Raw genomic sequence first — 27,229 nt, 5'->3', positions numbered from 1 at the left:
CAGACACGATGTTCGTCTGAAGCACACCAATAATATGGTCACTCGTCAAAATATAACCAGCTCATGTAACGGTTCAATGGTTCTTTTATTGTCACCTGTACCAAGGGTGCAGTGAGGTACAATGTTTGCATATAGATCAGTGCAATTAATGCCCAACACAAAGACAATCCCCGATGAAGTGCCCCATGCATTGAAATGTACTGAGAGTGGTGGGTGCCTGGAATGCGCTGCCAGGGGTGGTGGTGGAGGCAGATACACTGTGGAGTTTAGGAGACTTTTAGATAGGCACATTGAAAGAGTAAGTTATTAATTGATTGTTGTTATATTTAAGCTTTCCTGTTGTAAAAAGCCAATTGTAATGCATGATGGGATTTGGACAACTCCTATCATGACAAGGTTTTTTTAAATTTTAAGTTGAATAGTTCGCAGCTCTCTTACAAGTTTTTAATATAAGTTGAAGAGGTTAATCAGATAAGAAGGGGCCAGAGGATGCCATTGGGATGACTGGTTTTTGGCAAAGAGTGAAGAACAACTCTATATTTGGAGGTGGCTGATGGTTTCTTGTACATTACATCATGCAATTGTGGGTATATAAACTCCGGTTTTCTGGTATTTCTTTGTGTGTGCTGCTGGAGATTTGGAGGTAAAACTGTTGCCTCTGGGTCTCTAGGTCCACACCCATCAGACGTTAAATTAAAGCTTTGTATGGCCTTAAGAATTTGTACTTTGTCTATCTTTTAAAAAATGAACTTTTACAACATGTGCAGATGAGATTAGACTTCATGTTCACCACAGACATCGAGGACAGAAGGGCCTGGTCCTGTGCTGTACTGTTTTATGTTTTGTACTCTCACGCGTGCAATGTTTTTATTTTCTGTACGCTGGCAGCAACTTTGATATCGAAGAGTGAGCTGTACAGTATGTGGTACAAAGAATCACATTGGCAATGAGCTTGGAAGAGATGGAAATGTGTGGCTGGAAATTGGTTGGCAATGAATTGGCTGGCACCTGTATATTGGTCAGTCGGTGTGAGATGAGGAGTAGGTGCTGCTAAATTCAGAAGGAAGAGGCAAGGTACAAAGATTTGTTGAAAAGGCCTTGTGTACTCAGATCACCAGGTCACGGGGAGAACGTAAAGACAAGCACCCGTAGTCAGGATCGAACCTGTGTCTCTGACGCTGTGAGGCAGCAGCTCTACCGCTGTGCCACCGTGCCGTCGTAACTTGTTCAATTTTTTAAATTGTTTCCATTTTTTTTTATTAAATGATTTTTGCAGGGAACATGTGAAGCAGATGCAAGTTTATTGTCATGCAAAACGGTTGGTCGGAGGTGCTGATCAGCATTAGTTATCTGCAAGACCCAGACCATTGTGTGGGTGGGCTGTTGTGTAAGCTGCACTCATTCAATTTGTCCAAAGATTATTACACGTTAGGGTATACAGACCAGTTCTGTGCAATGAAATAGAACACAGATTGTCGTATTTATGGTGAGCTGTGGCTTACACTTGTCCTTATTCAATCTGATCTTCCTTAGTTGTTTCATATTTTGCTCATAGATTCGCCAGTTTAGTTTAGAGATACAGATCGGAAACAGGCCCTTCAGCCCAGTGGGTCTGTGCCGACCAACGATCCCCACACATTAACGCTACCTACACACATGCACGCACACACAAACACACACGCACGCACACACACACACACACACACACACACACACACACACAAACACACACGCACGCACACACAAACACACACACACACACGCACTCACGCACACACACACGCGCACACGCGCACACACACACACACACACACACACACACACACACACACACACACACACACACACGCGCGCGCACACACACACTCACGCACACACACTAGGGCCAATTTTACATTTCTGCCAAGCCAGTTAACCTACAAACCAGTACGTCTTTGGAGTGTGTGAGGAAACCGAAGATCACGGCGAAAACCCACGGGGAGAACGTACAAACTGCGTACAGACAATATCGCACAGTCAATATCGAAGCCGGGACTCTGACGCTGTGAGCCAGTAGCGCCACCATACCACTCTCCATCATTTACAAGCCTCGCTCCGCTGCCACTTCCTGATAATGAATCAATTACTCAGATCGCAAAAACAATATCTGGAAGGCACGTCTAATAAATAAATTCCAAGCAGTTTGCAAAGCTTTTTGTGTGGGTTGGCTGCCTGTGTAACTTGTTTTGAGTTTTTGTTTACACAGATTAAATTCTACCAATTTGCACAATTATCATCTTGATATTTATTCCTAACCTATGAATGCGGCTTTCCTTGTACGTAAGAATGAATTAAGTCTGGTGAAAATGTCCAAAGATATCATTAATACGTGTAGGCTGTAATTCATATGTGGTCATAAGTGATAGGAGAAAAATTAGGCCATTCGGCCCATCAAGTCTACTCCGCCATTCAATCATGGCTGATCTATCTCTCCCTCCTAACCCCATTCTCCTGCCTTCCCCCCCATAACCTCTGACACCCATACTAGTCAGTTTCAGTATGGTTTTTCTCATTAAATGGCACGAAGGGAAGCACAGTGGTGCAGCTGGTAGAGTTGCAGCCTCACAGTGCCAGGGACCCGGGTTCAATCGGGTGCTGTCTGTGTGGATCAGCTGTACACTAGTTGTATCCTACACACTGGGGACAATTTATAGAAGCCATTTCACCTTTCGACTTTTAAGATAGGCACTAAATCCTGGAGTATCTCAGCGGGTCAGGCAGCATCTCTGGAGAAAAGGAATAGGTGACATTGTGGGTCGAGACCCTTCTTCCAACTGATGTGACCTATTCCTTTTCTCCAGAGATGCTCCCTGACCCACTGAGTTGCTCCAGCTTTTTGTGTCTGTCTTCGGTGCAAACCAGCATCTGCAGTTCCTTCCGACACAGCGCGGAAACAGGCCCTTCGGCCCATCAGGTCCACGCCAACCAGCGATCACCCCGTACACTAACACTATCCTACACACTTGGGACAATTTACAATTTTATCAAAGCATATTAATGGGGCTGTCCCACTGTACGAGCTAATTCAAGAGTTCTCCCGAGTTTCCCCTGATTCGAACTCAGAGATTTATGGTAATGGCCGCTTGCAGGTACTCGGGGCTCTAGTGGACATTTTTCAACATGTTGAAAAATCTTCACGAGTCTTCCCGAGCTTACCGCGTTTCCCGATTACCTGCCGTTAGCGTTACGAGCCACTAAGAGACGTCCCGAGCTCCGACGTACCCGCTATGCTTGGAGTGCATACTGTCGTTGTGTCCTTGGGCAAGACACTTCAGCCACCTTTGCCTGTGTGTGAATGTGTGTGAGTGATTGGTGGTGGTCGGAGGGGCCGTAGGCACAGATTGGCAGCCACGCTTCCGTCAGTCTGCCCCAGGGCAGCTGTTGCTACAGAAGTAGCTCACCACCACCGAGTGTGACTGAGGAGTGAATGAATAATGCGATGTAAAGCGCCTTGAGTATTAGAAAGGCGCTATATAAATCCCATCCATTATTATTATTACGTACATCCTACGTACTTACCACGAGTTTGATTTTTTTTTAAACTCGGGAGAGCTCTTGTATTAGCTCGTACAGTGGGATAGCCCCTTAACCCTACCAACCGGTACGTCTTTGGGAAGTGGGAAGGAACCGGAGCACCCGGAGAAAACCCATGCGGTCAAGGAGGAACGTGCTAATTCCATACGGACAGCACCCATGGTCAGGATCGAACCTGTGCCTCTGATGCTGTAAGGCAGCGACTCTACTGCTGTCTCACTGTGCTGCCCCGATGCATCAAGTTGTGGCTGTATCAGGCCTGAAGGATTTGCTGGGGCAAAATATGCATTTAATTCAGCAAGTGGCTAGTCATTCCAGCCCTAAATCTTTTGTCTATTTCTGATGATGAATTTGGTGCGGGCGTTTGTAAAACTAAAAGAGCTGACCTTTGAGGTTTGATAAATATCATTATGTAAACCAAATACATATTTTCAATTTGTTAGGCCAGCATATTTATTTAAAGTACAAACATTAGACATCAGTGTTTCATCATTATAGATAGCTTGTACCTTCAACACAGACAACCTGACTAATGGCATCCCTGGAAACAAACTCTTGTCAAATTTAATGTAGCGATCTAATTTTTGAACATGAAAAATCATGGTTTTTAGTTTCTTGGGAAATAAATGTGTTTATTTTCTCACAGACTATTTCAACTGCATGAATTTAATGTTTTTAGTTACCTCACAAGGCTTGATTGCATTGTGCTTTTTTCCCTGTCTCAATTTGGCCACGATTAGTACGAAGCATCGCAGATTTCCAAGCGCAGTCGCTGAAATATGAAAAATAACAATCCTTTTCACTCATTTTAAAAATTGTTTCACCAGTCCGTCCCATAAATTTGGCCACATTCCCGGCTGAAACTTCCCTCCCCGTGTACAAAATCATGAGAGGAATGGATTGGGTAGAGGCACAGAGTCTCTTACCCTTGATTCAAACTCGGAGAATTACGGTAATAGCCAGTCGTAGGTACTCGGGGCTATTTTCTTTACTCGTGGACATTTTTCAACATGCTGATAAAACGTCCCGACTTACCTGATGCCCCGAGTACCTACGGCTGGCATTACGAGCCGCTACGATACATCTACGGACTCGCTGCGGACATTCTCCGAGTTTGAATCAAGGGGAAAACTCGGGAGAATTCGTGAGTAACTCTGGAAAGTGGGACAGGGGCTTGAGCTGCTGTCCAGTGGATAGGTGCTGAAATGTCAAAATGAGAAGCCAGCAGATACAAAGTGCTGGAGTAACTCAACGGGCGAAGCAGAATCTCTGGAGATAAAGGGTGGGTGAGGTTTCAGGTCGAAACCCTTGTTCAGACTGGGACCTTCTTGAGTCTGAAGAAGTGTCCCGACCCAAATCGTCACCCATCCTTTTCCTCCAGAGAAGCTGCCTGACCCGCTGAGTTACTGCAGCACTTTGTGTCTATCTGCGGCACATACCAGCATCTGCGGTTCCTTCCTATACCATATTCTCACGCTGCCTGCTGTTCAATGAATAGCTGGATGAACCGCACAACATGATCATTGTACCTGGTGTTTGAAGGCTGGTGATTTCGCCAGCCCCGGTTCTCAATTTGCTTCACCTTTATCGCAGCGTCGGTGAATGAATGTGAAACTTAATCCTCTTCTATTGTGTTTACAGCTCGACAACCCTGATGAGCAAGCAGCTCAGATCAGACGGGAGTTGGACGGGCGTCTTCAGATGGCCGATCAAATAGCACGGGTGAGTCTGTACAAGCCTTTCAGGAATGATCACACACTGGCTATGTTCTGGCACCAGTACTCAGGTCCTGGGCTATGGGGCCTGAGGAACGCATTCAAATTCCAATCATGGTTTGCAGAATTTAAGTCCAATATCACTGCATGTAGAACAAGAGGGTGGTACCTGTAACATTAACCACAAAACCACCGAATGTTGCTTTAAAAAAGTTTGTAACTTCCCCTTTGCTCCATAGATCATGGTCATGCTGCATGGAAACATGCCCATCTTGCCCATGCCAACCAACATGCCCCATCTGCACTAGTCCCACCTGACTAGGTTTGGCCCATATCCCTCTAAAACGATTCTATCAATGTACCTGTCCAAATGTTTTTAAACATTATGATAATACCTGCCTCAACTACCTCCTCTGGCAGCTTGTTCCATACACCCACCACACTTTGTGTAAAAAAAGTTACCCCAAAATGAAATATTTCCCCTCTCAACTTAAATCTATGTGGGTCTGGCTTTAGATTCCCTTACTCTGGGTAAAAGAACGTGTGTCTTTACACTATCTGTTCCCCTCATGATACTATAAGGCCACCCCTCATCCTCATGGGCTCCAAGGAATAAACTTCCAGCCTGCTCAACCTCTCCCTATAGCTCGATAGACCCTCGAGTCCTGGCAACTTCCTCGTAAATCTTCTCTGCTCTGTCTATTGTACTTGAGTTGAACTGGTTGTATCTCTGTGTGGTATATCTGGCTCATTTGGAGAGCAAAGCTTTTCACTGTACCTCGGTGCATGTGACAATGATAGATCTGAAACTAAACCAGAAACCAGAAGATAAATGAGTTTAGTTTATTGTCATGCGTGCCGAGCTACAGTGAAAAGCCTTTGTTGCGTGCTAACCAGTCAGCAGAAAGGCAATACATGATTACAATCGATCCATTTACAGAGTACGGATACATGATAAGGGAATAATGTTTAGTGCAAGGCAAAGCCAGCAAAGTCCAATCAAGGATATCTGAGTGTCACCAATGAGGTAGATAGTAGTTCAGGACTGTTCTCTGGTTGTGGTGGGATGGTTAGAACTTTGGGCATTGAAATGCATGATTCTAGCCCTTGTGATGCCATTCCGAAGATGTTTGACACTTCACTGCCATCTGAAATAAAGCTGATGGATAATAAAATGCCAGCTTTGCCACCGATGCCCATATTCCACGAGTAAATGCATAAAACCACCAATTTCCTTTCATTACATTCTTCTCCTTCTCCTCTCTTTACACTTTCATCCATGAGAGATGGAACCTAATTAAATGTACATCTCCCATAATTGAATTTCTCTCCAAAGTTGAGCGAATTTTAGTATATCCGAATAATTGGAGTCTTTCTAATGAAAACTCTTCCTGCTGCGTCAGCAGGAGCTCAAAAGTAAAAATTTGCAACCTTTGCCACTGACTGATACCCTGAGCAGGTTGCATCCACTGCCATTTATCTCACTTTGTCGAGCTTACTATCAGGATTTATTCCTCTCAGTGGTTCCTTGGAAATCAACTCCAAACTTCTCAAGCCTTCAGAGGAATTAAATACTTACCAGGACCCTTGTACACTCCTTCTGATAACATCAATCTTTTCTGATGACCTTTCTCCTGTATCTCTGTGGACTACATTTCCAAATTGTTAAAGTACCTCATTGCCTGATGTGAAAAAAATAGTCAAACATTTATCATCAAAATTCCCATTAAGTTTCGGATATAATACGCCAATTTAACCTTTCTCCTACCCTCCAGGTATAAAGATAATGGAAGATTTCTGTAGTGCGGCTGTTGGGTGGTGCTGCTGCAAGGTGGATGTGGTGAACTGCTCCTTTGTAGCAGGGAATGAAATGAAATTCATGAGCACAACCTATTAAAAACAGCACACGATTTATCCTGGAAACCTACTGTGTGTCATTGTACACAATGGCATTTGGTTTAGTGATACAGCATGGAAACAAGCCCTTCAGCCCACTGAGACCATGTTGACCATCCTTCACCCGTTCTCATAAGGTGATAAGGAATAGGGGTAGAATTAGGCCATTCGGCCCATCAAGTCTATTCTGTCATTCAATCATGGCTGATCTATCTCTTCCTCCTAACCCCATTCTCCTGCCTTCACCCCAGTACCTTTGACAGCTGTACTAATCAAGAATCTATCTATCTCTGCCTTAAAAAAATATCCACTGACTTGGCCTCTACAGCCTTCCGTGGCAAAGAATTCCACAGGTTCATCACCCTCTGCCTAGTTCTATGTTACCCACTTTCTCACCCACTTTCTACACACTAAGACAATTTACCGCAGCCAATTGACCTACAAAGCCGCACGTCTTTGGGATGTGGGAGAAACCGGAGCACCCGGAGGAAACCCACGTGATCAGAGGGAGAACGTGCAAACTCCACACACAGGCAGCACCGAGGTCGGGAACGTGCAAACTCCACACACAGGCAGCACCCGAGGTCGGGAACGTGCAAACTCCACACACAGGCAGCACCCGAGGTCGGGAACGTGCAAACTCCACACACAGGCAGCACCCGAGGTCGGGATCGAACCTGGGTCTCTGCGCTGTGAGGCAGCAGCACTACCAGCTGTGCCACCCCGAAAAATGATTGCCAAATAATAAAATGTTGAATAAAACTGAGCCACTTTACTGTGGATTAGGACAGGAAATACCTTGGGGGGTGAATAACACAAGTAAATTGTTCTAAAGCGATCTGAAACAGTTGTCATCCAACTCCCTCATATTATAATCAAACTCAGACCTGGATGTTTATTTTATTATTTGCCACGTTACAGAAGCAGCAGCTGATAATATAAATGTGTGATGGAATAACGGCAGAGATGTTAATTATGAACAGCAGTTGTCTCTGGGCTGATTTAGCATCTTGCAGCATCGGTCAGTGATATGACCTTCATCCATGTGTCCCATCTGGTCAGTGCCTGCACAGACCTTTAAAATACACAGCATGCAGATCCAAGATACATTCTTGATTGGGGATGTCCTTGGAAACTGCTCCCACCTTCCCATTTGGAAACGAGCCCCTTTGGCCCACCCAGTCCAAGCTGACCATCGATCACCCGTTCACACTAGTTCTGTTATCCCAGTTTCTCATCCACTCCCTACGTATTTTTGTGATCAACAATCCATTTTGTACCTTTACATAATGATCCTTGCAATTTGGTACCGTCTGCAAACAAAGAATCTTACTGTACCAAGTACACTTGACAATAAAGTATCAATAAATCAATCAATAAAATGGGGGTTCCCCTCTTCCACTATAGATGAGGCTCTCACTAGGGTCTCCTCGATATCCTGCAGCTCCACCCTTACTCCCCATCCCCCCCATTCGTAACAAGGACAGAGAACCCCTTGTCCTCATCTTCCACCCCATCAGCCGTCGCATACATCAGATAATCCTCCAACATTTTTGCCACCTCCAACGGGATCCCACCACTGGCCACATCTTCCCATCTCTGCCCCTTTGTGCTTTCTGCAGGGACCGTTCCCTCCGAAACTCGCTGGTCAGCTCATCCCTTCCCACCCAAACCACCCCCTCCCCAGGTACTGCAGGAGATGCAACACCTGTCCTTTTACCTCCCCCCTCGACTCCGTCCAAGGACCCAAACAGTCTATCCAGGTGAGGCAGAGATTCACTTGCACCTCCTCCAACCTCATCTACTGTATCCGCTGTTCCAGGTGTCAACTTCTCTACATCGGCGAGACCAAGCGCAGGCTTGGCGATCGTTTCACTGAACACCTCCGCTTAGTCCGTCTTAACCAACCTGATCTCCCGGTGGCTCAGCACTTCAACTCCCCCTCCCATTCCCAATCTGACCTTTCTGTCCTGGGCCTCCTCCATTGTCAGAGTGAGGCCCAGCGCAAATTGGACGAATAGCATCTCATATTTCGCTTGGGTAGTTTACACCCCAATGGTATGAACATAGACTTCTCTAACCAGATAGCCCTTACTTTCTCTCTCCATCCCCTTCCCAGTTCTCCCACTAGTCTTACTGTCTCCGCCTGCATTCTATCTTTGTCCCACCCCCTCCCCTGACATCAGTCTGAAGAAGGATCTCGACCCAAAACATCGCCCATTCCTTCTCTCCAGAGATGCTGCCTCACCCGCTGAGTTACTCCAGCATTTTGTGTCTATCTTCGATTAAAACCAGCATCTTTATAACACATCAATAAATCAATCCCATACTGACCATTCTGTCCTGGGCCTCCTCCACTGTCAGATTGAAGCCACTCGCAAATTGGGGGAACAGCAACTCATATTTCACTTGGGCAGCTCACAGCCCAGTGGTATGAACGTTGATTTCTCTCATTTCAAGTAACCCTTCCCATCCCTCCCTCACGCCCACCCTAGTCTTCCTGCTAGTTCCACTGTTCACATCCTTGTTTCCCTTCGTTATCACCTCTTCCCCAGCCAACAATGGGCCATTGTGGGCTCCACCCTTCCTTGGTCATCTGATGCCGGCCCTGCTTCGTTCTGGCCTTTTCTTGCCTCCAGTTCCCTCCCCTCTACTTTCACTCTGGAGAAGGGTCCTGACCCAAAACATCCCCATCCTTTTTCTCCAGAGATGCTGCCTGACCCGCTGAGTTACTCCAGCACTTTGTGTCTCTCCCCACTTCACATTACATTGCAGAGAGCATGGCAATTATCATGCTTGTGGCTGTGTTGCTCAAGCCTGCTCCGCCATTTGATCATGGCTGATCTATTTTTCTCCATTCTCCTGCCTTGAGCAAAGGGAACCCTTCAATTCCCAAAGGCTTCTCAGACATGGCATTCCTTCCTGCTAATGAAGACAACATCTCCAGCAGACGAAACCCATCTCCTGCCCTTATCACAATCAGTATTCAACAATATACATCAACATGGTTGTTGGTCCCACCATACTTAGAGTGCCGTGTATTTGGACAGTTGGGGGACATCATTAATGTTATCCATCCTATAATCTAGAGAATTAAAAAAAAAAATCGATGAATTGATTCATAACTAAAAGAGAAGCATCAAACATGTTCAACTGAAATGAGTCGGGAGGAGAAAGGTCTCGACCAGAAACGCCACCTATTCCTTTTCTCCAGAGATGCTGCCTGACCTGTTGAGTTACTCCAGCATTTCCTGTCGATCTTCAACTGAAATTACTCAGCAATTAGGGAAATGGCACTTTGTTAGCAAGAGCTTTATTGACCATCTGTGATTTATGGACTCTCTCCATCTATTTTGGTATTTTGACCATGATGTATACTCCTTTGTCACACAATCTTTGCTTGAAAGGGTTCAGAAAAGATTTACGAGGATGTTGCCAGGACTAGAGGGTGTGGGCTATAGGGAGAGGTTGAGTAGGCTGGGTCTCTATTCCATGGAGCACAGGAGGATGAGGGGAGATCTTATAGAGGTGTACAAAATCCTGAGAGGAATAGATCGGGTAGAGGCACAGTCTTTTCCCCAGAGTATGGGAATCGATGACCAGAGGACATAGGTTCAAGGTGAAGGGGAAAAGATTTAATAGGAATCCGAGGGGTAACATTTCACACAGAGGGTGGTGGGGGGATGGAACAAGTTGCCAGAGGAGGTAGTTGAGGCTGTGACTATCCCATCATTTAAGAAACAGTTAGAAAGTCACATGGATAGGATGGGTTTGGATGGATATGCACCAAGCGCAGGCAAGTGGGACTAGTGTAGCTGGGACATTGTTGGCCAGTTGTGGGTGAGTTGAGCTGAAGGGCCTGTTTCGACACTGTATCACTCTATGACTCGATGACAATATCATAAGACTTGGGAACAGAATTCGCCCATTCGGCCCATCGAGTCTGCTTTACCATTCAAACATGGCTGATCTATTTTTCCCTCTCAACCCCATTCTCCTGCCTTCTCCCCATAACATTTGACACCCTTAATAATCAAGAATCTTTAGGCTTTAACGACAGTGTGGAAAAGGGTCCTTCAGCCCGGCAATTCTGCGCTGACCAGCAATCACCCCGTACTCTTGCACTATCCTACACACACTAGGGACAATTTACAATTTTACAGAAGCCAATTAACCTACAAACTTGTACGTCTTTGGAGTGTGACAGGAAACCGGAGCACCCGGAGAAAACTCATGCGGTCACGGGAAGAACGTACAAACTCCACAAAGACAGCACCCATGATCGGGTCTCTGGCGCTGTGAGGCAGCAACTCTACCGCTGTGCCACTGTGCTGCCTTAAAACTATCAATCTCCGCTTTAGAATTACCCAAGGAATTCGGCTCCACAGCCGTCTGCGGCAATTAATTCCACAGATTCACCACCCTCAGGCTAAAGATCCTCATCTCCATTCTACACATGCACCCTTTTATTCTGAGGCTGAGGATTTCTTGATGTTTCAGCAGTAAGGCAAGAATGTGCGGGGATCGCTGGTCGGCAAGGACTCAGTGGGCCGAAGGGCCTGTTTCCGCGCTGTATTTGTAAACTAAGCTAAACTAAAATAAATTAAAACTTCCTTAAAATGATGAGATTGCTGCAATTTACGTGGTAGTTAGATCTCACATGAGGTCAGGAGGATAACTCTTGCAGAATGAGGATTAGTCCATGTTAAGTTGAAAGCAAACATTCCCACTGTGTGTCCTAAACATGATTTTGTTTTTGGTTTTACAGGAACGCAAGTTTCTGAAGTTTGTGTCAAAGGAAATGGAGAACATGTTCATTGAGGAGCTGAAGTCGTCTGTGAATCTACTGATGGCAAACCTGGAGAGCATGCCGGTATCCAAAGGAGGCTCGGAGTTTAAGCTGCAGAAACTGAAGCGCAGTCATAACACCTCCATCATTGACATGGGCGAGGAAAATGAAAACCAGCTCTCCAAGTCTGATGTTGTATTGTCTTTTACACTAGAGGTGAGAGAATAGCCAATACTAGTTTGGTATTGTTACTGATATAAAGAGAATAGTGTGATTTGTCAAACTCTAATTTTCACAATTTTACCCTCTTAAGATACATACAACATATGGGCAACACAGTTGCGATGCCTAATCCAGTGATTAGTACGGGTGTCAGGGGTTATGGGGAGAAGACAGGAGAATGGGGTTAGGGAGAGATAGATCAGCCATGATTGAATGGCTAGGTAGACTTGATGGGCCGAATGGCCTAATTCCAGAGTCCCAGGTTCAAACCTGACCTCCGGTGCTGTCTGTGTGGAGTTTGCTCGTTCTTCCTGTGACCACATGGGTTTTCCCTAGGTGCTCTGATTTCCTCCCACATCCCAAAGACGTGCAAATTTGTAGGTTAATTGGCCTCGGAGGAACACGAGGGGTAACTATTTCACGCAGAGGGTGGTGGGTGAATAGAATGAGCTGCCAGAGGAGGTCGTGGAGGCAGGTACTATCGCAACATTTAAGAAACATTTAGACAGGTACATGGTTTGGAAGGATATGGGCCAAACGCAGGCAGGTGGGACGTGTAGGTGGGACATGTTGGCTGGTGTGGGCAAGCTGGGCCTGTTTCCAAACTGTAAGACTCTGTAAATTACCCCTAGTGTGTCGGGAGTGGATGCAAAAGTGGGATAAAATAGAATTAGTGTGAACGGATGATTGATGGTCGGCATGGACTTGGTGGGCCGAAGGGCCTGTTTCTATGACTAAGTGTTTGGCAAAGCAATATATTGCAAGCCTATAAGCAATTAACGTTGTATTTAATTGGCCTGTTGAATTTTTCCCCAAGATCATCAGAGTAAATGCTTTGAGCTCTGAGCCAAATCAATGAAAAATTTACTGACTTCTGTAAGGACCTCCTTGAGTAAGAATAGGAATAATTAACTGTTATTCTGGAGGCAGTTCACTGTTCCAGAATTACCTTGTGATTATAAAGCTGACATCTTAATGGGCGCGTCACGCACACTATTCATCCCCACTCCCTTCACCCTCATCTCCTTACACCAAGATCTTTCAAGAATCACGAGTCAGGAGCGGGTCTAGACGATTGCAAAATTGCAAATATTACTCCGCTGTTCAAGAAGGGAGCAAAGCAGAAGATTAGTCCGACTCCAGTGGTTGGTAAGGTTTTAGAGTCCATTATAAAGGATCAGGTTTCTGAGTATATGGAAGCAACACACACGCTAAAACAGGCCGAAAACAGGCTCCTCTAATTTCAGGTAGTCCCTGCTTTCTCCTACCCTTCCTAGCTCTCCCCCAGCCCACTGGCTCCACCTCTTCCTTTATTCTTCCCGCCTCCCCCCCCCCCCCCCCCCATCCTCACATCAGTTTGAAGAAGGGTCTCGACCCGAAACGTTGCCTATTTCCTTCGCTTCATAGATGCTGCCTCACCAGCTGAGTTTCTCCAGCATTTTTGTCTACCTTCGATTTTCCAGCATCTGCAGTTCCTTCTCAAACACGAGGTCAGCATGATTTTGTGAAAGGGAGATCTTGCCTGATGAAACTGTTGGAATTCTTTGAGAAAGTAAATAGCGGGATAGACAAAGGAGAGTCAGTAGATGTGTTCAAGAAGGAACTGCAGATGCTGGAAGATCGAAGGTACACAAAGATGCTGGAGAAACTCAACGGGTGCAGCAGCATCCATGGAGCGAAGGAAATAGGTGACGTTTCGGGCCGAAACCCTTCTCCAGACTGATGTGAGGGTGGTGATGGGGGCAGGAAGAAGAAAGGAAGATGCGGAGACAGTGGGCTGAGGGAGAGCTGAGAAGGAGAGGAGAAAGCAGGCACTACCGAAAATTAGAGAAGTCAATGTTCATACCGCTGGGGTGTAAACTGCCCAAGCAAAATATGAGGTGCTGCTCCTCCAATTTATGGTGGGCCTCACTCTGGCACCACTAGAGACAATTTTACAGTTATACATTTTTATACCAAGCCAATTAATCTACAAACCTGTACGTCTTTGGAGTGTGGGAGGAAACCGAAGATCTTGGAGAAACCCTACGCAGGTCACGGGGAGAACGTACAAACTCCGTACAGACAGCACCCGTAGTAAGGCTCTACCACCATGCCAAGGTTACACCCACTATTTTGGAGTGTGCGTTATGTGAAAACGATGTGATTTTCTCAAAATAGCAAACTGACAATATCTTAACAAAGAAAAGGACTCTGAAGTCCCTGACTTTTAATTTCCAACTACCTATCAAATGCATGTTACAAAAATTAATCAAAAACTTCCAGTATTTTGATATTTTAGAATCATAAGGGCCTGTCCCACTTTCACGACCTAATTCACGACCTCTGCCGAGTTTGCCCTTGACTCATACTCGCAGCATGGTCGTCACGAGGTCGTAGGTAGGTCGTAGGTAGGTCCTGATGCTAGTCGTAGGTACTCGTGGCATCAAGTAGGTCGGGGCGTTTTTTCAACATGATGAAAAATGTCCACGAGTAAAAAAGGTCGTGAATTAGGTCGTGAAAGTGGGACAGGCCCTTTTATCGAATTTTATAAAGTGGGTGTTAATTTTGTTAAAGAACGCTATGCCGATTGTCTTGAACAATATTTGTGAGCTTGGAATGCTGTACATACAAAGTTGCCAGCCATACAAATCCGAATAGCCCTCAGGATTGGGAGGCAAATATTTGTTTTAACCTTTCTCAAGTTACAGACTAAGCAAACCAGTCTGATGAGCGCAATCTGATTAGAAAGGGTTTAGAGCGATAGTGGCTAAACGCAGGTAAACGATACTAGCGTGGGAAGACATTTTGGGCAGCATGGACGAGTTGGGCCGAATGGACGAGTATGTTTCCATACTGTTCATTTCTATGATTTTAGACTCTAGACTTTAGCGATACAGTGTGGAAACAGGCCCTTCGGCCCACCGAGTCCACGCCGACCAGCGATCACCCCGCACACTAGCATTATCCTACACACTCGGGACAATTTACAATTTTACCGAAGCCAATTACCTTACAAACCTGTATGTCTTTGGAGTGTGGGAGGAAACCAGAGCACCCGGACAAAACCGACATGGTTACAGGAAGAATGTACAAACTCCGTACAGACAGTACCCGTAGTTGGGATCAAACGCGGGACTCATGGCGCTGTGAGGCAGCAACTCTACTGCTGCTGCACTGTGATGTTTATACGGTGCATGGATAACTATAGCAAGTAAAGGAATAATGGCTTCCAAAAGTTCAAACTGCTGCGTACATTGCTATCAGTAAATCATTGGTGACTATTGCCTCCTCAGTTTAGTTTAGTTTATTGTCACATGTACCGAGTGAAAAGCTATTGTTGCGAGCTAACCGGTCCTGCGAATAGTATCAACCAACAGCAGGTGCGTTAAAATCAATGATTGCAAACATGAAAAGAAATCAGATTATGAAATATTGCTTTTGTATAGAGTAAAACAGTTGAAATTTGGAGCTAAATAGAGCTTTGTATTAGCATATCAACTTTATACCTATTACTTATTGCAAAGGGTATATTCCTTTAATTCTTATTAGTTTAGTTGAGAGATAGTGTGTGGAAACAGGTCCTTCGGCCCACCGAGTTCGCTCCGATCAGCGATCCCCGCACACTAACTCTATCCCACGCACACGGGAGAATTTACAATTATACCAAGTCGATTAGCCTACAAACCTGTACCTCTTTGGACTGTGGGAGGAAACCGGAGATCCTGGAGAAAACAGGGAGAACGTACAAACTCCATACCTAGCTTACCTCCCTAATCTAGTTCAGCAAAAACACTGACTCAAGCACTGGACCAACTAATATTTATTTTTAGAACAAACACAAATTCCCCTATACGATACCTAAACCATCGCGGGTTCGATCCTTGTCTCTGCCTGGCCAAGCCCTTCAGCCTCGTGCAAGCAGGCACTGCTCAAAAGGTCACACAGTCCCAAGTGCCCTTCCAGAAGATCGACACCGATCTAAAATGGGGCTACCTTTTATAGGTCCATGAACCTTGAGGGGCCGAACTACATAGGGGTGGTCCCCTTACAATCCAATCATACATATCAATTACATCAATACATTATTGACAGTTTCCTAACCCAATTACGGAGAGTCTTAAACAATGTTTCGTACAGAAGCTTCTGGAAGGAAGCTAGTCAACTGAATAATGCAACATTTGCCCTGGAACACGAAACAATTTTGCCTGGCCTTAACACTTTGGCCAATCAACAAACAGCAGGGTAACTGTCTTGCAACATTATTTACATTATTTATAATTCCTTTTTCAGCAATCCAATCAAACACATGCATTTACAATACATTGGAGTTCCTCTGCAAGATTCACCTACATACTAACAATTACAAAGATACTTAGACCTTCCTTATCTGAGGTGCTGATCTAGGACCATGACTTCCCGGCACCAGCTAGCAGCCTGTGTCTTCTTATACAGAATTGACCAAACGGCCTGGCGAATGCATGAATCCTCTGCTTTATTTTGGCTCTATTCTGGTTCTATTTTGGCCTGGATTTAATTACCAACATCACCTGTAGTCAGGATTGAACCCAGGTCTCTATGAGACAGCAACTCTACCGCTGCACCACTGTGCTGCCCGCAATTGAAAAATAGTCTTTTGTTAAACTAAGCAGTAAATGTTCTCATGTGCGTGAAATATTGTTCAAAGTCCTGAGCGGTTTGAATGTTGTGAGGAATAAAAGCAATGCTGGTTCAATAGTGCATGTCCTCACGAAGCTGGAGATAAAATGTATTGTTAATTCAATGTGTCTGACCTGTAATATTCCTTCCAAAAGCTTCAAAACACTCCGTAGTCACTGACATCTCTCCTTTTCCGTGCTTGGAGATTTCTCCAAGTCAAAAGGTCACACGATTGAAGTTGGATTATTAAATGGTTTATTTTCTAGGTAGTGATCATGGAAGTTCAGGGTCTGAAGTCCTTAGCACCAAATCGCATTGTGTATTGTACAATGGAAGTGGAGGGAGGGGAGAAACTACAAACGGACCAGGCTGAAGCTTCCAAACCAACGTAAGTAGATTTGTAAATTTTCAATCCAATCTGCATTGTTGGGATTTTTATCAATCTTTTCGTCGTGGAGTGATACAGCGTGGAAACAGGCCCTCTGCTCAACTTGCCCACACATGCCATCATGTCCCATCTATACTAGTCCCACCTGCCTGCATTTGGGAGGTGGGACAGGACCACATGTACCTGTCTAATTGTTTCTTAAACATTGCGACAGTCCCTGCCTCAACGACATCATCTCGTTCCAAACACCCACCACCCTTTGTGTGAAAAAGTTAAGAAACATTGTTGTGAAGGGCCAGTTTCTACATTGTACGACTCCATGAGTCTTGTTGTTTAACAATCAAGAAATCATAAACCGGGATTTAGCCTGCATTGCTGTGCTGCTTAATGTTCATTGAAGTTGTAGCCTTCTGTGTGTCACACCAAGAATCGTATCAGTTGGGCCAAAACGGCGGTTTCCATTCCACGACTCGATAACGTGGTTCAAAGGTGTTTTATTATCACGTGTGTCCAAGTACAGTGAAATTATTTTCTTGCATGCAGTTCATTGACTGTACATCCTACTATACACTAGGCACAATCGTTCTCAGTATAAGAGCGTTAGATAGTAGTCAACAGCACACAAGAGCCGCCACGTTTTAGGCACAATCTTGAGCCGTTAAAGTCCAATTTACTTTTAAATGTTAGAGTCTTAACTTGCCCATAAATGCTTGTTGCCCTGCAGAGGCACATAATATGCAAGATATGTCCACTTCCTTCGAGATCCCCCTCTGAAATCCTTTGCTTGAACTGCCAGCATTGCATCTCTCCTTTAAGGGATGCAAGCTGATTCATATGTTCATAACTTATAGGAACAGAATTAGGCCATTCGGCCTTTCAAGTCTATTCTGCCATTCAATCATGGCTGATCTATCTTTCCCTCTCAACCCCATTCTCCTGCCTTCACCCCATAACCCTTGACATCCAAACTAATCAAGAATCTGTCTATCTCCACTTAAAAAATATCGACTGACTTGGCCTCCACAGCCGTATGTGGCAATGAATTCCACCGATTCACCACCCTCTGTCTGAAGAAATTCCTCCTCATCTCCTTTCTAAAGGAACGTCCGTTTATTCTGAGGCTATGACCTCAGGGCCTAGACTCTTCCACTAGTGGAAACATCCTGTCCACATCCACTCTATATCAAGGCCTTTCGCTATTCGGTAAGTTTCAATGGGGTCCCTCCTCTTTCTTCTAAACTCCAGCGAGTACAGGCCCAGTGCCGGCAAACGCTCATCATATGTTAACCCAATCATTCTTGTTCCGTTCTGTGTTCTATGAAGAACCTTGAGTCCCTCAGAAATGCTCCTCGAAACTAGATGGTGCTCGAGTCTCTCGAGTGAGATATGAACATTAAATCTTTGGATCTTTGATTGAGCCAGCCAGAATGTCTCACTATTCGAGACTTTAAGCAGAATCATGTGCTGGGCCCAGATGTGTTGCAGATGTTACCTGAGATTTGGGAAAATATGACTAAGCCAACACCTGCCTTTAATTTCCACTGAACAGAGTTACAGGTGGAACTGGGAAACATTTCATTGATGTTGTATTAATAGATTCATATGTACGTTTTTGATTTTGTGAATTAAGGCAAGATATTTCACCACCTTATCAAATGGCTCAATTAAAATAATTAAAACTCTTGTAATAATTATCTGACACGTATATAACTGGAATATTTTGCTGCTCTTTATCGAGCAGCTACTAAGTGAGACAGTGTAAATATGTGATGACATTTTGGTAATTGCTTTAAAAAGTACTTTTATACTTCATCAGCAGTTTTGCTCGGCAAAGGAAAGAATTGTTACGATAAAGATGGAAAATTTAGCTTTAGCACAATCTCTTTAATTGAACCTTTTTCGATTCATCAACTCATATAGCACGGAAACAGGCCCTTCGACCCAGCATGCCCATACCGACCATGATGCTCCATCTAAGTTAGTCCCATTTGCCTGCATTTAGATACATAGATACATAGAAAATAGGTGCAGGAGTAGGCCATTCGGCCCTTCGAGCCTGCACCGCCATTCAATATGATCATGGCCGATCATCCAACTCAGTATCCCGTACCTGCCTTCTCTCCATACCCCCTGATCCCTTTAGCCACAAGGGCCACATCTAACTCCCTCTTAAATATAGCCAATGAACTGGCCTCAACTACCCTCTGTGGCAGAGAGTTCCAGAGATTCACCACTCTCTGTGTGAAAAATGTTTTTCTCATCTCGGTCTTAAACGATTTCCCCCTTATCCTTAAGCTGTGACCCCTTGCCCTATATCTCTCTAAATCTTTCCCATCCATGTACATGTCCAAGTGTCTTATAAATGCTGCTATAAGATCTGCCTCAAGATTGTGAGTGGAAATGATTGTGGCAGATGCAAAAGCAAAGATACAGAGTGCATAATAGATCCAAATGACATCACTGATTACCATAAAATGCCTGGCATATTCTATGATTCTTGCAACTGGTCATGGTAAATCGGATTTTACTGTACCTTAATTGGCACACGTGACAATAAAATACCCTTTGAACATTTGAACTGTCATAGAGTCATAGACATACAGCATGGAAACAGGCCCTTCAGCCCAACTTGCCCACACCGGCCAACATGTCCCAGCTACACTAGTCCCATGTGCCAACATTTGGCCCATATCCCTCCCAACTTGTCCTATCCATGTACCTGTCTAACTGTTTCTTAAATGTTGGGATAGTCCCTGCCTCAACTACATCCTTTGGCAGCTTGTTCCATACCCCCACCACCCTTTGTGTGGAAAAAGTTACCCCTCAGATTCCTATTAAATCTTGACCCCTTCACCTTAAACCTATGTCCTCTGGACCTCGATTCGCCTACTCTGGGCAAGCGACCATATTCCTCTCGTGATCTTACACACCACTTTAAGATCACCCCTCATCCTCTTGTGCTCCAAGGAATAGAGTCCCAGCTTACTCTGCCTTTTGCTCAGACCCTCTGGTCCTGGCAACATCCTCGTAAATCTTCTCTGGACCATTTCCAGCCTGGCAACATCTTTCCCACAAGTTAACCTTGTGACAACCTGCACAGCTGCATAATTCTCAGATATTAAAATAACGTTTTCTTGCTGCTGCAACCAAATCTATGTATTTTGCATGTGGGTTTTCCAAGTTCTTTGTAGGTCAAAACATGTGAATTAGATGAGGTGAAGAATGGGTCAAATCACAAGAAGCTTTATTCAGTGGTAAATTGAAATGGGAAAAAGAGTAGGCTAGATCAGATCTGCTTATATTTATTAAAAATCCAAGGTTTTTACTCACCACATATTAATGATGACTGTATCTGTAACCACTTCATACGTTGGATCAGTAGAAGAATAAGCAATGCATCAGAAATTCATCAGTGATTAATAAATGTCCTTAGTTCATTGAGATCAGATTACAGACACGCACTTCACAGATTGTTAGCTTGTTTTAGAGTTAAAAGAGCAGCCTATTCGTCCTGTTCTGTTTGTTTATGCTGCCCTTATTCGCAAGACAGATAACAGTTGATGTACTGTGTGCTTTTTACACGTTCAGAAGGACAACGTGTCATGTGAATCGTTGAGAAGGACATTCAATGCCCACAGTACTATTGCTGAACAGTTAGTTTAGTTTAGCCGTACAGTGGGAAGCAGGCTCTTCGGCCCATCGAGTCCGCGCCGACCAGCGATCCCCGCACATTAACACACACTAGGGACAATTTGACTTACGAGTATATATTTGGAGTGTGGGAGGAAAACGAAGATCTCGGAGAAAACCCACACAGGCCACGGGGCGAACGTACAAACTCCGTACAGACAGCACCCATAGTCGGGATCAAAGCCGGGTCTCTGGCGCTGTAAGGCAGCAACTCTACCGCTGTGCCACCGTGCCACCCTATTAACATTGCCAGATTGTTTTAATACTGAATATCAGGAAATCCTGTTTAAAAACAGGTCTGTTTTTGCATTCGTTGGATTGTCACAATATTCAAGTGTAAAGTGGGCGGATTATGTTGAATTAGCAGTGTGAGCTTTCAACTGCATACAGAACAGCCCATGAGATTTCACCAGAGGTTGTTGTGATTCTTTATTGCAATTTATGTATGTGTTAAAAACAGCATTCCAATAATCACTCACTGCATAACATCCCCAAACCAAAGGATAAATACATTTTCAGTATTCAGTAAACATCAGCAAAGGATGTACCATTGGCAGTGTGGCCAGAGGCAGCAGGGTGAGTCACTTCCAGTTCTAATGGAACAAACATATTATAATGGCCAGACTTTTTTTATTTGTACCGTCTGCCCAAAGAACAGATCAAGGCCACGATCTCAGATACAACCCACTCTTGTCCTGCTTGTTCTACTTGGCATTATGACAGACGACATTCAAAATGAAAACTGAAATCATCGTAAGATATATCGGTAGCATATATCCAATACACTACACTGTTCAAGTCTCTTTCAAAAGGGTATTAGAGAAGAAATTTGCTCTCCCAGAGAATTTATGTTACGTTCTCTATATCGTTATTTTGCAACATTCATAGTCCTCCACAGCCAACAATGGATCATTGTGGGCTCTTTGGCTCTCAGTGCCGGCTCTGATTTGTTCTGTACTTTCTCATGCCTCTAGTTCCCCTCTCCTCTGACTCTCTGTATGAAGAAGGGTCTCGACCCGAAATGTCACCCATTCCTTTTCTCCACAGATGCTGCCTGACCCCGCTGAGTTACTCTAGCATTTTGTGTCTATCATACTTTGCCAAGATAGTTTAACAATAATTAGTCAAGTCAATAGTTCTCTATTGTCATACGTCCCAAAACAGAACAGAACAATGAAATTATTACTTGCAAAAGCACAACAGATATGTAAACATAATACTCCGTAAAACATATAATAAACAACAAGAAAAAAAGTTCTCTATATATATATATTTAAAAATCAGACTAATAAATAGGCAATAATAGTGCAAAAATAATGTCCCCAAGTCTATATAGTTTGGAGCCTGTTTGGAGGTTGTAGTGTTTAGTAGCCTGATGGTTGCGGGGAAGAAGCTGCTCCTGAACCTGGACCTTACAGTTTACAGGCGATTGTACCTTCTTCCTGATGGCAGGAGTGAAATGAGAATGGGAATGGCTTTGAACAGTTTCATAGAACATAGAACAATGCATCATTGCGAGTCTGTGGAATTCTCTGCCTCAGAGGGCGGTGGAGGCAGGTTCTCTGGATACTTTCAAGAGATATAGTTCTTAAAGATAGCGGAGTCAGGGGAGAGACGGCAAGAACGGGGTACTGATTGTGGATGATCAGCCATGATCACATTGATCGGTGCTGGCCTGAAGGGCCGAATGGCCTACTCCTGCACCTATTGTCTATTGACACAGAAACAAGCCCTTTGGCCCACTCTGTCTGTGACAAACGAGATGTCACGTTAAACGAATCTTCTCTGCCTGCACATGATCCACATCCCTCCTTTCCCTGCAAATCCATATGCCTATCTAAAAGCCTCAAATGCTAATATCACATCCTTCATGACCATCACCCCTGTTCCAGTTACCCACCAGGGTAAAAAAAAAAATACCCGCTCACATCTCCTTTAGACTTTGCCCCTCTCACCTTAAAGCTAAGCCCTCTAGTCTTTGACTTTTCCACCCTACGGAAAAAAAAGTTCTGACTGTCTACCCTATCTATGCCCCTCATCATTTTGCAAACTTCTATCAGGTCTCCCCTCAACCTCAGCACACATGTATAGGACATGGCTTAACTAATTCAGGTGTTTGCCTATTTAACATCAATTAATTAATGGTGTTTGCAGCAAAGAAATACCAAATCAATATATTTTATATCAATCTCTTGATGTAAAATATGGAATAGAAGGCTGTGTGGAGTGGCCAAGTCAATGGATATTTTTAAGGCAGAGATGGATAGATTCTTGTGTTTAAGAAGGAACTGCAGATGCTGGAAAATCGAAGGTACACAAAAATGCTGGAGAAACTCAGCGGGTGCTGCTGCACCCGCTGAGTTTCTCCAGCGTTTTTGTGTACCATGGATAGATTCTTGATTGGTACGGGTGTCAGGGGTTATAGGGAGAAGGCAGGAGAATGGGGTTGAGAAGGAAAGATAGTTCCCTCTATTAAGATAGATTAAATGGAGTAGACTTGATGGGCCGAATGGCCTAGTTGTGCTCCTATCACCTATGAACGTATGATAGCTCCAACTGCAATCTATAATCAATAATATGCCACCCAGAAGAGAAAATAATGTACATTTATAGAAATATCACCATCTTAAATATATATAGCATTAAAATTTTGAACAATGATCAGATAGAAAGTATGTGAAAAAGGGATCAGTGTTCCTCAGATAACACACACAACTAAACCAATGAATTCATTACTATGTGGATGCTGGATATTTTGTATTCTAATCAGTAAAGATGAACAATATCCAACCAAGATATATATATTACTGCTGTCTTTGTGATGGAATTCTCTCACTTTAAATATAACTCTGCTGTAAAACTAGAACAGGTATAATGGGCAAGGTTGAGATCGCTGTGTGTCCTGTGAAAGTAGGCGAGATGCTGTTCCTGATAGCAGAAATGATCACCTGATTTCCATCGTCGCTCTTACTCAAGAGCGTTTAAATCAGATCAATGAAATTCTTACTCGCAGCAGCATAACCAGGCCTGAAATGCATTCATATCATAATAAATACAAAATTCAATTAATTTAAAAAAAACCTCCAATATTAGTGTAAAATGTCCCGACAGACAGTTCATCGTTCATTTGGTGTTCTTCGTGTTCAAGACCTTGATGGTTGTCGGGAAGAAGCTGGTCCTGAGCCTCGATTACTGCAACTCCCTGTACACTGGCATCAGCCAATCTTCTCTGTCCCGCCTGCAACTGGTCCAAAACGCCGCAGCGAGACTCCTGACGGGCACCCGAAAAAAGGGGCCACATCACCCCGATCCTGGCCTCTCCCCACTGGCTCCCTGTGCGGTTCCGAATAAATTTCAAGATCCTTCTTTATGTTTACATAGCCCTTAACGGGCTTGCCCCCACCTACATCAAAAGTCTGCGTACGCACCACACCACCTCCAGGCCCCTCAGATCGGCCGACTTGGGGTTACTGAACATCCCGCGGTCTAGGCATAAGCTCGGGGGTGACCGCGGTTGCCTTTGCGGTTGCAGCTCCTAGACTGTGGAACAGCATCCCTCTTCCCATCAGAACTGCCCCCTCCATCGACTCCTTTAAGTCGAGACTTAAAACTCATCTCTACTCTCAAGCCTTTCTTGACATCCTCTGAGGGAGGGCTACATGTATGTATTTATGTATGTACTTAATCTATGAACCACTGTTGTATTACATTAGTACCTGCACTGATGTAAAGCACTTTGGTCAACGGAGTTGTTTTTTAAATGTGCTATAAAAATAAAAGTGACTTGGAGGTCACGGTTTAACTTCGTCCCGATGGCAAGGGGCGACACAGTGGCACAGCGATAGAGTTGTGGGTTCGATCCTGACTACGGGTGCTCCATGTGACTGTGAGTTTTCCAAGGCTGCTCCGGTTTGCTCCCACACTCCAAAGATGTGCAAGTTTTTATGTTAATTGGCTTCTGTAAAATTGACCCTAGATAGAAGTAGTGTGTGGGTAATTGCTGGTCAGCGTGGACTTGGTGGGCCAACAGGCCTGTTTCCACGTGCTATCTAAACTAAACCAACGTCTGAGAGGATTGTAAATGCTGTGGTAGTTTATCCAGGGACCTGCCTGGTTTCCATCAGTAATTCCCTGAACTGGGTGAAAGAAAGGAACGTTTGTGACCTTCAATACTCTGTTGTTTTTTTACTGTGGGGAAAATAATGAATCTGTTTGTCCTGGGGAACAAAGCGTGAGAAACATGTTTGACTCGTCTACACAATGCACCTGTGGTCATGTGGAGGCAGAAAGGTAGGATGTTCAGAGCAGTGGTGATCCTTATTGTGCAGAGATTGTTTTTGCTGAAGGTGCAGTGTGCGGTTCAGCTTTATCCAGGGAGGCCGTCAGCACCCTGAGCTCCTGTTGTTTAATCATAATCATACTTTCATAATCACAATCGTACGTTATTAGCCAAGTATGTTTTGCAACATACGAGGAATTTGATTTGCCTTTCAGTCACACCAATAAAAAGCAACAAGACACACACAATACATTTTAACATAAACATCCACCACAGTGACTCCTCCACATTCCTCACTGTGATGGAAGGCGAAAAATAAGTTCAATCTCTTCCCTTCATTGTTCTCCCGCGGTCGGGGGCCTCGAGCCTTCCGTTGATCTTGGCTCCCATAGCCGGCGATTGCAAAAAAGTTTCCCCCACCCCCCCACATAAAACAAACCAGAGAACATTAACACAAACTTTTAAAACACACTAAAAATAAGCAAAAAAATACGAAAAGACAGACAGACTGTTTGGCGAGGCTGCCATCGTACGGCACCCCCTGGTGGTGTACCAGAATGGGAGTTTGCCCTGATCTTATCTCCGCGTGATTTACATCAGATTTCTGATTACTCATCGCCATTCACATGCAAATACTACTGAACAAAAGGAGGGTCAGCTGGTTTGAGGTAGATAATACCTGCCTCGTATCTTCATCTTTGCACCCAAATCACGTGTCGCTATACACATTCAATCTTTCTGTTTCAAGAGTGTTTTATTGTCATATGTCCCAAAACGGAACAATGAAATTCTTACTTCCATATATATATATGTGTGTGTGTGTGGGTGTATGTATATATATATATCTATATACTTTTAAAACTCTGTGTGTGTGTGTGTGTGTGTGTGTTTGTTTGTTTGTTTGTGGGTGTATATCAGATTAGATTTTCAGATTAGATTTTTGGCCTTTGCTTCTTTGGTCCGCCAAAACCACACGCAAAAACTCAGAGATATTTTCCATTTCGTTAGCGATTTCACTTTTACATTTGCATATCCACTCCTCATTAAATTTAGTCGTTTTTATGTACACATTTTTAATAAAATCCTTCCCCCCTCCCCCACTCACTCATTTTTTTGCCTCCTGCTGGCCAGCACTATAATGGCTCTCCTCCAAAATCGGCGCCATTTTTTACATTTCGCTAGCGATTTTCGCTGCTGCCGCCCGGCGCTCCTCCACTTCTTTCCAATAGCAGGAGTGAAATGAGAATGGGAAGTGTCCACAATGTCTGTGCCAAACATGATGCCAAGTTAAACTAATCTCCTCTGCCTGCAGGTGATCCACACCCATCCACTTCCTGCATATCCATTTAAACCAGAAACGTCACCTATTCCTTCTCCAGAGATGCTGCCAGTCCCGCTGAGTTACTCCAGCTTTTTGTGTCTATCTTCGGTTTAAACCTGGACCTTACAGTTTTCAGGCTCCTGCACCTTCTTCCTGAGAGCAGGAGTGAAATGAGAGCGTGCAAAAACAAAAACAAAGCCCCAAGTCCCTGGTGCAATCAAGGCAGCTTGTGGTGCAGAGTTTAGTCGGAGTTCTTTGGTTGTTGGGAAGAAGCTATTCCTGAACCTGAACGTCACATATTCAGGCCCCTACATCTTCCTCCCGATGGTAGGAGTGAAACGAGAACGTGGTCAGGATGGTGTGCGTCCTTGATGATACTGGCTGCCTTTTTATGGCTGTGCCTCCTGCAGATGCCTTTGATGGTTGGGAGGTCAGTACCCGTGATGAACTGGGCAGTGCCCACCAAGCGAGGCTGGATCATGTTATAATTAAACAGAGGGCACAAAATGGACACTAGACAATAGACAATAGGTGCAGGAGTAGGCCATTCAGCCCTTCGAGCTAGCACCGCCATTCACTATGATCATGGCTGATCATCACAATCAGTACCCCGTTCCTGCCTTCTCCCCATATCCCCTGACTCAGCTATCTTTAAGAGCTCTATCTAACTCTCTCTTGAAATGTTGCTCACTTTTGTACACAACAGGACACAAAATGC

The 27,229-nt window shown here is 44.4% G+C and overlaps 1 protein-coding gene across 6 annotated transcripts in view; it reads left to right on the top strand.

Moving 5' to 3' along the window:
• cadps (calcium dependent secretion activator) overlaps window positions 1-27,229 on the top strand; it is a 277,179-nt gene that overhangs the window by 79,918 nt on the left and 170,032 nt on the right. For all 6 annotated transcript variants that reach the window (XM_033036637.1, XM_033036638.1, XM_033036642.1 and 3 more), the window contains exons 5-7: window positions 5,215-5,295; window positions 11,953-12,189; window positions 17,100-17,221. In XM_033036637.1, coding sequence (XP_032892528.1) covers window positions 5,215-5,295; window positions 11,953-12,189; window positions 17,100-17,221 — 440 coding nt within the window. The remainder of the gene's footprint in view (window positions 1-5,214; window positions 5,296-11,952; window positions 12,190-17,099; window positions 17,222-27,229) is intronic.

Source organism: Amblyraja radiata, chromosome 18, assembly GCF_010909765.2.
Source record: "Amblyraja radiata isolate CabotCenter1 chromosome 18, sAmbRad1.1.pri, whole genome shotgun sequence".
NCBI lineage: Eukaryota > Metazoa > Chordata > Chondrichthyes > Rajiformes > Rajidae > Amblyraja > Amblyraja radiata.
Note: the sequence above shows the minus strand (reverse complement) of the source record. Positions and strands in the feature narration are given on the sequence as shown.